At 38.6% G+C, this 12,772-nt stretch overlaps 1 protein-coding gene across 3 annotated transcripts in view; it reads left to right on the top strand.

Annotated features, from left to right (window-relative positions):
• MORF4L1 (mortality factor 4 like 1) overlaps positions 1 to 12,772 on the top strand; it is a 35,082-nt gene continuing 22,310 nt past the window's right edge. The window contains exons 1-6 of one of the 3 annotated variants that reach the window (XM_019945786.3): positions 1 to 139; positions 4,579 to 4,625; positions 6,320 to 6,387; positions 9,652 to 9,768; positions 11,296 to 11,382; positions 12,188 to 12,268. In XM_019945786.3, the coding sequence (XP_019801345.1) occupies positions 100 to 139; positions 4,579 to 4,625; positions 6,320 to 6,387; positions 9,652 to 9,768; positions 11,296 to 11,382; positions 12,188 to 12,268 (440 nt within the window). In that variant the 5' untranslated portion in view covers positions 1 to 99. The remainder of the gene's footprint in view (positions 140 to 4,578; positions 4,626 to 6,319; positions 6,388 to 9,651; positions 9,769 to 11,295; positions 11,383 to 12,187; positions 12,269 to 12,772) is intronic. The other 2 variants (XM_004317826.4, XM_004317827.4) reach the window with 2 other exon arrangements.

Genomic DNA, 12,772 nt, shown 5'->3' with positions numbered 1-12,772 from the left:
GCGCGTCTGACGCGCAGTTGGGTGGGGTAGAGAGTAGGGGGCGGTAGTCGGGGGTGGTGGGAGAAGGAGGAGGCGGCGGCGGCGGCGAATCACTTATAAATGGCGCCGAAGCAGGACCCGAAGCCTAAATTCCAGGAGGGTGAGTCTAAGCTCCTGGGGAAAAGGCATCTATCGGCGCAGGAGAGGGAGGCGGGCTCGGGGTGGTTGAGGTTTGGGGGCCGGGGGTGGCAAGGGCTGCGCCCAGAGGAGGCGGCGGACAGGGCTTTGTGCGGGGAAAGCGCATTGCGGCGGGTTATTTCGGTGCGTCATGAGGAGAAAATACCTTGTGAAGTGAAAGCGTTAGGCAGGCGTTAGAGTGGCAGAGGGAGCCATTGCCGCGTGGCAAAGCCTTAGTGCAGTGTTTGTTCTGAGGAAGAGGGCGCGGAGAAAGTAGCCTATTGTAGGGAGGCGACTGGAGCGCCATGGCGGCCGTCAGGGGAAGTGATGTGGCGTGGGGGAGGGGAGTCAGCGGCGGCGGTTTCGGGCGCCGGCGCGGAGCACCCCGGCCGCGTGGGCGGCCAACGCCTGGCGCTCTCGGGGGGCCTCGAGTCCGGAGGTGGTCGCGCTCGGTGGAGCCGCCGGGCTGCGGCTGGGGGGGTGGGCTTCGCGTCTCGGGGCGGGAGAACTGCGTTGTAAAATGGCTGCTGCAAGATGGCCGCGCCATCATGGCCGCCGGCGCCTGGGTCCCCGGCTCTCGGCCGCCGACGCCGCTTTAGGGCAGATACAGCGCCCCCTTCTTCGCCCGCTCCCGCGCGGGAACCGGTTCCCCGATGCTTACCCCAGGGAGGTGGGTGGGAACTGGAGAGAAAAAGCGCGAGCGTCTGGGTCGGCTTTGTGTTGCCGGCAGGCGTCTCTTTGCTTACCGAAAAGCCGAGTGCCAAGATCCTATGGGGATGTGACTGCGCTCTCGCTGTGCGGTTGCTTGTAAAGCAATAAATAAAAGCTACCTGAACGCGGTATTATGTTTCCACCTAGAAGTCCCATTGCCTTGCTGTTATCTTTTAAGTACAGCAGTTGTTTGACCAATTGCAGCAATACTTGGTTAACTGATTTGAAAGTTGAGTTTTTATTGTCTTTGATCGACATGTCTCGGCCGACGGTAGAATCTGATTTCAACCGTCGAAGAAGACAGCTCTTTAATTTCCACAATTAACGTATCCAATCATTTATATTAAAGTGGAGGTTTAGGAGTAAACTAAAATGGAAGTAAAATTCTGTGAGGCAAGCAAGAACACTTTAAAATTCCCTTTCATTATTATGGATGTGTTGGTTACCGTAGATGTCGAGACGTCTGCAAAAAATTGTTGTAGCGATTTTCAAACTTTAATGTGCATTAGTCGTTTACACAAAACCCAAGTATATTGTAACTCTGTGGAATATTTAAGATGTTTCTAAGCGTGTGTCTGCTGTGACTGACTCTTAATATCTGCTTTCTCTCACGCTGAGAAGCTGTGTGACTACCTTCTATGGATTGCCTTTTTTTTTTTTAACCAGATATTTTGGAGCAGGGATTCTTAATCTAGGGTCAGTGTTTATAATTCAGAAGATCCGTGAACTTGAACGGGAAAAAGTGTTGGTTTCTATTGTCTAACTAAAATTTAGTATTTTTCAGTTGTGAATGTTAGAACCCCTCCCCCACAAAACAAGCAAAGCAAACAAAGAAACAAAAAACCGCAGTAGTATTAACTGGATGTTTTCATGTCCCAGCATTACAGTGGTGGGAGATACATTGAGACGAAATGTATGCTCGTCATTATTTCAGAGTTGTGGTAGTAATTGGATCAGTGGCTAAATGCTTATATCCATTAAGAAGCTCATATAAAACCATAGAACGTGATATTTTAAATGTTTTGGTAACTATTTCAATACAGTTGGTTTCTTTTGTAATACTGTTTTACGTGTTTGTAGAAAAATTCTGGGAATAGGCCCAAAGGCTTAACCAGACTGTGAAGGATCCATGGCACAAAAAATTAATCCCCACTGTAGGATATGAAAGGAAGATCACCCAGGTGTGCGACAGTTAAGGTTGGCTTACTGGAGGAAGTGCTTTAGTTCTAAACTAGAGGGATGGTAAGAGTGATAACAGCGAAGGAGAATCCATGTGCTGCTATAGTGGTGAATTAGAGAAGAGTATGAACTAGTGTATCTGTAAGGTTTTGAAAGCTACCCAAGAGTCTCTGCACTTAACCATTACCACCACTTTCCAGACATGTTTTCTACTCTTGTGTCAAAGTTGTAACCATCTTTAAGAAATTATAATTATTTATAAGACATCTTCAGAGAATATCTTGTAAGGAAAAACGAATATTCTGTTGGAACTCACAGAATTATAACACTGCAGAAGAATTGAGCTTCTGTAATGGTGGAAATACGAATGATCAGAAACAGTTTTTTTTCTAAATGGTTCTTTTAAACTTGGAAGTTTTTATTTAATAATGGTGCAACATGTTATAAGCAGTTTTTAAGCACAGTGACTGTTTTGCACTCGACTTGGTCTTCCACTTGAAATGTTAAAGCATAAGGTAAAGAAAGCTATTGGGCAACTAGCCCATTGTCTGGGGGAGGACTTTTAGCTTGTTAGGAGACTGACTGATGCTGGAATTCGAGTAATGTTCCCAGTAAGCAAACGAGTGGGAGGATGGGGAATTGGAATCGCGTCACCCTTGGAATTTTAGAGCATTGGGCAAAATTACCTTTGTAGTTTGATACTAGAAAGGATTAAGAGTGAAGAAAGATTTAAAGAAAATACCTGAGACTGTGGTTTGCTCCTTACCCAATTAACAGTCCCCAGTTAACACTTCCATGAAAAAAATAGGCATTTGTTATCCTGGGTCATGCTCTTCAACTTACTGTATATTTTTTCAACAGGATATTAGGGCCAGGTAGCTAGAATGGAGGTCAAAAGGTCTTAGCCTCAGTGCAATTGTCTTTGGAGGCAGCCACCAAAAGGAGGGAGAGGGGAGTGAGGCCATTTTCAGAGTGCCTTTAGAGAGTACCTGGAGTGTTAAATTTGGGTACACAGGTCTGATCTTTGGCGCTGCTCTTTAGGCCCTATACCTTATCTATATCCCCATGGTCTCATTCTTATCCACCGTATTCAGCAGTGGCTCCAGCCTAGCTTTCTCTTGCCCTCCAGACACATGTACTCAACTGCTTAGCAGATGGCTCCAGTTTGGATGTCCTGTAGGCACTGTAACTTACTCCAAAATTGATCAGAAACCTCTCCCCCCATTTCCTTTTCTCATTAATGCTCCCACCATGCTGGAAGTCAGTTTAAAGTGTTTCTACTTTGGCTTAGCTGTCCTCCTCACTGCTTTTGATTCATACCTATTTTCTGTTCTTATCCCTGACAGTTGGGAGAAGTCTTTGGTCTCCTTGTTTCTAGTCTCCACTTTTTCTGCATAGGCCTAGTAGCCTCAGGCAGTGGTTCCTCAGAGTGGACCACTGCACAAGAATTTGTCATGTTTCTTCTATGCTTTGGTACCAGTTGCTTTCCTCAGCATGGGCCCTTCCCTGTGACCTACCCAAGTAGCTCATCAGTCACTCTTCTTACTGCTTATGAAGATAGTTAAAATAGGAAATCCAGTAAATTGTGCAAAACTGTTTGGTTACATGTCAGTGTCACCTATACTGCCCTGTAGTCTTTTCAGAAACGAGCTAGTAGGCTATTTTAATTTAATTTTAGAGCTGAAAGAGCTGACTCTGTTGGCATTTTTGTTACCTCTGGGCCTGTTGAAATCAAGTGGACCGAAAATAATGTGAGAAGTCTATTTCTTCTACAATCAAATGATATTTTAAGGTACTGCCAGGAATTGCCTGCCTGATTTGTCTGATGAGCAGGGGTGTCTTCCAGATCTTATTCCAGTCCCTAACATTTTATTTAGTCTTGCAAGTCTTAATGGTAGATGCAACACAGAGTGTAAGTTCCAAAGGTTAGAATTGTCTGGGTTTTTTTCTTTTCTTTTTTTTTTTTTTTTTTACTTTTTCCCATTGAAGCAGCCCAACACCCAGAACATCATTGAACACACTGAAGGCATGAACATAGTGGGACCTCTTTTTTTAAAAAAACAGCTGTATCTGATGCACATAGAAATTTTTATGCACAGATTGTTTTTCTTAGTTTAATCAGTTTAAGACGGTTGGAAGCAGAGAAGGAATAGGTAGAGCATAAGGTCCTAAACTTAAGATGTCTTTAAATACCACATGTATCAGTACATTGAAAAATAAACCAATTCTGCCAGTAGATAGCTACAGTAGATTTAATTTGTTTAGGTGATAGATGATTTGATGATTTTAATAGATTGATATCCTGATTACTTTTTGTTGTTTACATCAGTTGCTAAGGTGTTTTTGTTGTATTGAAGTTTGATCTGAAGCGTTGATGGATGCATTGCCTTACCCACTTGCCTACTCTTTTGAGGAGTACCATGGTACAGGTGTGACGGCTCTCCATCACAACCAGATGTGCATATTCTTACATATGAAGATAAATCACAACTAACCCAGTACTTTTTTTTTTTGTCTTTTTTACTTTTACAGGTGAGAGAGTGCTGTGCTTCCATGGGCCTCTTCTTTATGAAGCAAAGGTATTAAACTTGTTTTCTCTTGAAAAGTTGGCTGAAATTACTGGTTGGATAATATCAGTTTTCAGTGGTTGGTAGCTTTAGTGAGAGCTACCTTTTTCATAGATTTTCATAGATTCATAGTTCCTCATCTTCTCCTTATGGATGTCTTACTGTTTTCTTAGTGGGTCTTATAAAGCATTGCTGTCTTGCCATTCATCTTACTGAGCTGCTAAAGGTCCAGTAGTTGGAAAGAGCATTTGAGGGGAAAGATAGAATATTGACTATTTATGGGAGCAAAATAGCATTTTGTAGTTAATGACTTGTGAGAAAATACTGCCAAAGTTAACTTTATTTGCAAATATAATGTGCTGAGTAAGCACTGAGTAGTTACATTAAAGGTAAAAACTAACATTTAAGATGAGTACATTTAACTTACTTGTTGGATTGTTTGGCAAAGTCTGAATTGTGGAGGGGTTCCGGGGGGGTTCCCTTTCCCTTTTCTCTGTATCAGTGTTGTGCTCAGGTAATAAAAACTGATTTTCCATTTAGCCAAAGGTAAGTGGGATGATGCATTACGAAGTCAAAGGTGTTCTTAGTATTTTGTTTCTGGTAACTTTTTTAGCACAAATATTTAAGGTGTGTCAACTTCTTTTACAGTGGTAGTTTTTAAAAAATGAACAGTATGCTGAACAGTATAATATTTAAAGGCAATTTCAATGTATGTTCTAGGTGAATATGTCTCAGAAAGTAAGACTAAAGTGTCAGTGTGACTAACCATTTTCACTACTTTTTACTTATTTTGAATACAGAGTGGATGTATGTTTTTAAAGTTCTTAAATGGCTGAAACTGGATTCATGGAGATGGTCAAGAACTTTTTGTGTGTGCACGTATATCTTAATGGTATAATACCGCTGCAGCTTATAATATATTCTGAGTCCAAGTTTTTTTTTGTTGTATCAACTTCTGACAAACTACTGGACTGGCAGATTTTTCTGCTCTGGCAGCAGAAACACTCCAGTGAACAATTTTAAATGGTGATTGAAATAGCTTAAACTATTGTGGTTCTCTTGATTTGCATCTGATAAAAACTTAAATCCAGACAGCCCTCACTTTTTCATAGTTAATGACTTCTAATGATTGGATCCAATTTGTTTGGCTGCTTTTAAGAAGAACACAAGATGTTTTTCATCTGTCACTTTGCTAGTTGCTGATAATCTGCAGCAGAACAGCTATTGCCTTGTGTAAACTAATGAAATTTTTTAATGATTCAAATTATTCAAAATTATTTTTAATTCTTTAAAAGAATTTAATAATTCTTCAGCTGAATTTATTTTTGAAATAAATGTAGCTTTTGGCTAGTTGGACTTTGAGAAAGCACAAATACTGTTTTCATTAGCTGTCCTTGGATAGCTTATCTAGCCCAGTGATTTAAGGTTTTAGGGGGACCTTTTGTGCTTATGGTTCTTCAGATTTGTTGGACTGACTCCAACAAATTTTAAGACTGTTCGGCAGTTTTATAACTCTGAATACCTAAGTAGTCTGAAAGTTTAAATAATGTTCTTTTAAAGAGTTGCATCTTATTATGTTCATTTTGGCCACCAGAGAGTTTAAGTGTAGAGTTTGTCTTTGAAAGATTGGTCACTTGAAAATTATCCAGGTAGTCTTTTTTATTTCCTTCAGTATTTCTAAGTGAACTTTTTCTTTTTTATTTCAGTGTGTAAAGGTTGCCATAAAGGATAAACAAGTGAAATACTTTATACATTACAGTGGTTGGAATAAAAAGTGAGTATTAGATCTTTAAAAGCAATGTTTTATTTATAATTAACAAGGTAGCTTTGTGTCGTAGACTGATAACAAGCATATGCTTCTTAATTTTTGCAGTTTTAATGTAAATACATGTTGAGGCAAAGGTGAACCATTTGTAGTGTGATGAAAATAGAATAGAAATTAGGGTATACAGCCTTTTTTTTTTTTTTTTTTTTTTTTTTTTTGCTGCACTGCGCAGCATGTGGGATCTTAGCTTAGTTCCCTGACCAGGGATCAAACCCACGCCGCCTGCACTGGAAGCTTGGAGTCTTAACTACTGGACCGCCAGGGAAGTCCCCTACAGCCATTTTATTTTACATTCTTGGAGTATTTCTTGTGTTCCGGTATAATGTCTAATAATAATTAGCCCAACTATTTTCTGGTTTTGGTACATTTTAAGACAGCTTGAGTTTTTTGCCTTAACACAAACTTAGTGATTACATATGGTATTTCAAGCAGTTATACTCAAAGCTAGTTGGCTTTTTCTACCTAGAAGCGGGGGGAGGAGGAAAAAGATTGCCTGATTTGGAAGTATTAACCAGCTCATGTTTTGAACTTTAGAAGCATAATTAAATGCTAACAAAGTGAATTTGTGTGGTTCACTTTTTGGCATATGACCTAACAGAGGTACAGAAATTTAGTTACAGAACCTAATTTTGCACCCCAAAGAGTTAAAACTTTTTTTTCTTTTTTAGAAGTGATATTGATGTTGCTGGGAGTGGACAGTGGTTATAGATTGAACACATTCTAGAATGTTTAGCCATTGGAGCTCTTTGTCAGTGATGGGTCCTTCTTCTTGGGGCCCATAAATATCACATTTGATAATTTAATTCATTTTTGGTGCTTGTAATTGAGTAGCGTATAATTTTTACTATGAGAGGATTTTAATTTTATTAATGGTGTTTTGTGCTTCAAAAATAGTACTGCCAGAAAGTGTAGTGCTAGAGGAGTTGTTTTCTAGCAGATTTTAAAGCTTTGTGTCACCTTAGCCATACTCTGGTAGCCATACTCTGGTAGCTCTCCAAGTGAGCACTGCCATCTGATTTGATGAATACTCTTGCTTTGGAAGGAGCTTTTCTCCTTGACATTTACTGACTCTGTGACTTTGGTCGTCTTTCATACAGTCCCATAGCCAGGTGACCAACCCAGTTAGTTTTATTTATTAGTTAGAAAATTTTATCACAAAATGGTTTTAGCTAAGAAGAAATACCAGACCCTTACATTTTCTTCCATTAGTATAATTGTAGAAAGGTAGAGATGTAAAAGGTGTAAAAAACAAATGATTTTTTCCAGTTAATGATAATTAAAATATTTATAATAATAATATGTTGGTAATACAGTAACTCAGAGTGACCCTGTGGGCTTTTAATCCTTTGGTCTTTTTCTTTTTTTTTTTAAATTTATTTTATTTATTTATCTTTGGCTGTGCTGGGTCTTTGTTGCTGTGCACGGGCCTTCCCTAGTTGTGGTGAGCGGGGGCCACTCTTCATTGTGGTGCACGGGCCTCCCACTGCAGTGGCCCCTCCTGCCGCAGAGCACGCGCTCCAGGCGTGCAGGCTTCAGTAGTTGCGGCGCACGGATCCAATTGCTCAGCAGCATTCGGGACCTTCCCGGACCAGGGCTCGAACCCGTGTTCCCTGCATTGGCAGGCGGATTGTTAACCACTGCGCCACCAGGGAAGTCCCTCCTTTGGTCTTAATAGAAGTAAATGTCTATGATTTTAAATGGGATTTCAGGATTAATGCTAAATTGAAGGTAATATCCAGGAAAGTTTATCTTCTGGATCCCAGTGTAGTTTATGGCTTTTTCTTCCCTGTTAAAAAAATGAAGTGTTTAAAACTGTATTGCAGTCTTTTACTAGACTTAATATGTTATATGTCAATATTCTGTTAACGTCAGGTAAAGTTGAGAGTATATCAAGATATAAAGAGAATCTCAGTTCTCTATAGGAAATAGAATATCTTATTTATGCATATCATGTATGGGAAGTCTATCCAGGAAATTAAAGAAAAGCAAATAGCAAATTCGTGGAATAGATCTGACCCCATCCCCGTGTACACTGTAACTGTTTTAGGATTTCATCTTAATAGAGTGAAGACAGCTTTTGTGCTTAATTCTTTCATGTATAATATTTTCTATAAAATTACATGTAGGTATGTACAGTGTGAAGACTGGGTTTTAAGTGGCATTTGTAGCTTATAAGAAATTGTGGAAATACATAAAATGCTTGCATTTTCTGATAGTGTTGCTTGAAAATAAACCTTTGTTTCCTTTGTTACGTTATCTAGTAACAAATAAATGATAGGGTACACAGTTTTTTTGGTTTTTTGTTTGTCTCATTTTATATATTACTCCTTGTAAAAAGAATTAAGGAAAAAATAGCACTAAATATTGGAGGTCTTTATATCTTTGTAGACGTTGAGGAATATTAACAAGGATGTGTTTTTTGTAGTTGTTTTGGTGTATAGATGAATATAAGGAATTTTGAAATTTTTGATCTTTAATAAGTATTTAGAGAAGCCTTTAAATCCATACAGAAAGGAGGAGGAGTTGCTCAAATACCCAGCAAGTATGTTATGTTTTTATTTAGTGCTGTGTAAGTAGTGCCATGGATCATTGTAACTTTGGGAATTAATGACAAGCTACCTTTAGAAAATTCTGAGATTCTTTTATGCTTGAGCTATGTGTAAAAATTTCTGGATATTTGGCCTTCAGTTACTACCCTAGTAGTGGTGTTCTTCAGAGCAAAAGATGTTGTCATTTCATTTTCATGTGGTTCAGCAAGGGTTTTCAGCTCCTGACATGTGAAGGAAACTCAAGAATTGGCTTTTAGATCAAGGTCCTTATTTAGATGCATTTTATATCGGGGGAAGGAATTTGCAAGGTTCTAAAATAGAACTTTGTGGTAAATAAAAATTTGCTAGCTCCCTTTAATTTAGAGAGAATTGCAACAGGTATAAGAATCAGATCCTCATTTTGAGTACAGTTCATAGGATACTGTACTTTCAGAAAAGCATACCACAAAAGCTCAATCTCCAAACTGGAATTTTCTTAAACTTCAGTAAATGTATACTTTTCAAAAGCACAATAGATAGTAAGATATTTCTAAATTCTCAAAAACCTTATTGGAATTTGTTGACACAGACATTTAAGTATTATATTTGTAAATAAATCTTAAAGCTTAAGCTAAATTCTACACCTAGTTACTGAGATTACTTTGTACTATGCTGTCTGTATCAGAAGTGCTGTGAGGCCCAGGCGCTCTGAAAAAACTTTGAAGACACGTGAGGATATTGTAGCACTTTTTCCTGTTCCTGAAGGAGCTCCCTCAGTACACCACCCCCTCCTGACCTCTAGGTAAATGCATGTTTTAAAGTTTTCTCTAGGAGATCATGTTGAGGATTGCTTTTTAGTTTTTATTCTTCTTTTGGCTGTCTTACATAAGAGGTCAAAGGTGGGAAATTATTAAATAAAAGACTTTGAGGATACATCTTTTTGTGTCACTAAAGGAGCTCCATCAGCAGGAGGAAAAAATTTGCACAAAAAGTTCAGCATTCCCTAAGAAATACCTTATCTTTGTTTTCCCCTTTGGAAAAAAAGCCACATCAGAAATCCTGTTCTGAACAACAAGGTCCTACTATGGCACAGGGAACTATATTCAGTGTCCTCTGATAAAATATAATGGAAAAGAATAAGAAAGGAATGTAAATATATGTATTACTGGATCACTTTGCTGTATAGTAGAAGTGAACACAACATTGTAAATCAACTATACATCAATAAAATAAAATTTAAAAAAAAGATCTTGTTTTGAAGGAGCTTTTCTAAGTGCCAGAAGGCCTTAGCAACTGGATATTTTAAGAGAGTGGTTGGTTCTATCTTTTGATGTTTAGAACACCAAGAATGGTTTTGCCTCGAAAGTTGGTGTATTCGTTTGTGAGTGAGTGATAACCATTGTAACACTTCAATTTACAGTCTTAGCTGAGCTGATCTAGATGGTATTCCGTATTGTAGACCTCCTAATATGTTTCTGACAGACCTTGAGTGTTTATTTTTTATGTCAAACTCTCAAGTGTTTTATATGTATTATTTAATTCTCATAACAATCCTACGAGATAGGTACTATTATCCTCATTTTACGGGTGAAACTAAGGCACAGAGAGTTCTGTAGTTCTGTATCCCAGGCAACCAGCCAGTTAGTTTTAGTTCTTTAAGAAGTCAGCTTATTATGGATTCCTGTGCCTCATGGTTTTTTTGGAATTAAAGTTCTTTTAGGTACCTTTATTCTGTAAGGATAGTTGCTTAGGGGCTCTTATGTTAAATGCCATGCTTTTATGCCATTTAAAAAAACAATTTGAATAATCTCTTTTTGGACTCGCAGTTTAGATTTGGAATGTTGCTTCTGAGAATATGTTTATTGCCTTTAAAAAACTTTTATTTATTCTTTGGCTGCACTGGATCTTAGTTGTGGCACATGGGATCTTTCATTGTGGCATGCGGGCTTCTCTAGTTGTGGTGCGTGGGCTCTGTAGTTGCAGCATGCGGGCTCTCTAGTTGTGGCGCACGTCTCAGTGGTTCTGGTGTGCAGACTTAGTTGCTGCGTGGCATGTGGGATCTTAGTTCCCTGACCAGGGATAGAACCTGCATCCCCTCCATTGGAAGGTGGTTTCTTAACTACTGGACCACGAGGGAAGTCCCTTTACTGCCTTTTTACAGAACAGATTTTCACTTTAGTTGAGAATGAACTTGTAATGCCAGTTCGTCAAATTAGTTCAGAGAAGTCTAAAGTCTTGCCTCTTGTATTTCTAAAAAAACATAGTGGGAGGACAGTCTGAGTAATAATGAAATAGTTTTGAATGATATTTTAACTTTTCTCTTTTTCAGTTGGGATGAATGGGTTCCAGAAAGCAGAGTACTCAAATACGTGGACACCAATTTGCAGAAACAACGAGAACTTCAAAAAGCCAATCAGTAAGTTTGTTTTGCAACATGAATATGAGGAGAAATGCCTGTAAGTTAATTTTTGGAAATGAAATCCACAATGGAAGTCATGTTGGCTGCCTGCCTTTAAAATGATCCTTGGGACCTGTCAGCTGCTGTGTTATGACTTTGACTTCAAGTGATCAGAAAAGCTTCTCCTGGGGAAAGGAAGTAGCATACATATCATTTCTGGAGTCTGTCCTTAGAGGTAGGTAGAAAATAGAGCAGGATGTTGTTGGAAATTTCTGAAGTTGCATACTCATTGTTACGGTCTTATCTCCTGGGCTGTTTGGAAGGTACACTTGGTGGGGGAGGAATAAGAAAGGAAGTGGGGGTTCCCCATTGTTATTCACCTCTGAAAGCACATTGAGAAAAGGAACCCTGAAAGACTGTGTGGTCTATAGAGTAATTGTTTTAATTTCAAAACTGAAATATTAAGAAAATGGAAATGATAAAATGGGATCAGATTAAAAAAAACATTGGGATTGGTGAATTTTAAAACAAATGGAATTTTCAGTTATATGAGAATCTATTGTCACTTTTTACATTTATTTTAATTTTCGTAAGTATAGAAGAGCCGAATCTTAGGCCTTTTTACTGTTCTTCCTTTCTTGAATTGATTTTTGTAAATACATTATCTCTCTGTTGAACTCGTTAAATAAAAACTTTGTACCACAATATGTATAGGCTCGGGACTTCAATTTGAATATAAATTTCAGAATGGAATCAGGTGATCAATTTATTTTTCCACATAAATATTCATTTTAAGATGATTTTATTGAAATTATTTTTGAAGGGAGCAGTATGCAGAGGGGAAGATGAGAGGGGCTGCCCCTGGAAAGAAGACTTCTGGTCTGCAACAGAAAAATGTTGAAGTGTAAGAAACTCTATCTTTGTTTTAATTTTACATACTGTTTGTGAAACTCAAACTTGACACACATTGTCTTCTGTTAGGATTTATTGAAAATGAAAACTGGAACATTGTTGTGATTGGAAAAATGCCAATGAGAACCCCCTTGGTGTTGGGTTGCTGAAAATACCTGTTAATTACATACTGATTCCTTAATTACATACTGAGTCCTTAGCAGTTTTTCTCCCCCCACCTTTCCTTTATTTAGTAAAGGAATATTTCCTTTATGTAGTAAAATATACATAACGTGAAAATTTACCACTTAACTCTTCTAAGTGTACAATTGGGTGGCATTAAGTACATTCACAACCCTCCTTCTTTTAAAATTTATTTATTTATTTATTTAGTTACTTACGTATTTACTTACTGCACCAGGCGGCATGTAGGATCTTAGTACCCTAACCAGGGATGAAACCCGCGCCCCCTGCAGTGGAAGTGTGAAGTTTTAACAGCTGGACCACCAGGGAAGTC

Source organism: Tursiops truncatus, chromosome 2 (genome assembly GCF_011762595.2).
Source record: "Tursiops truncatus isolate mTurTru1 chromosome 2, mTurTru1.mat.Y, whole genome shotgun sequence".
NCBI lineage: Eukaryota > Metazoa > Chordata > Mammalia > Artiodactyla > Delphinidae > Tursiops > Tursiops truncatus.
The sequence above is the reverse complement of the archived record's forward strand: the minus strand, read 5'-3'. Positions and strand labels throughout refer to the sequence as shown.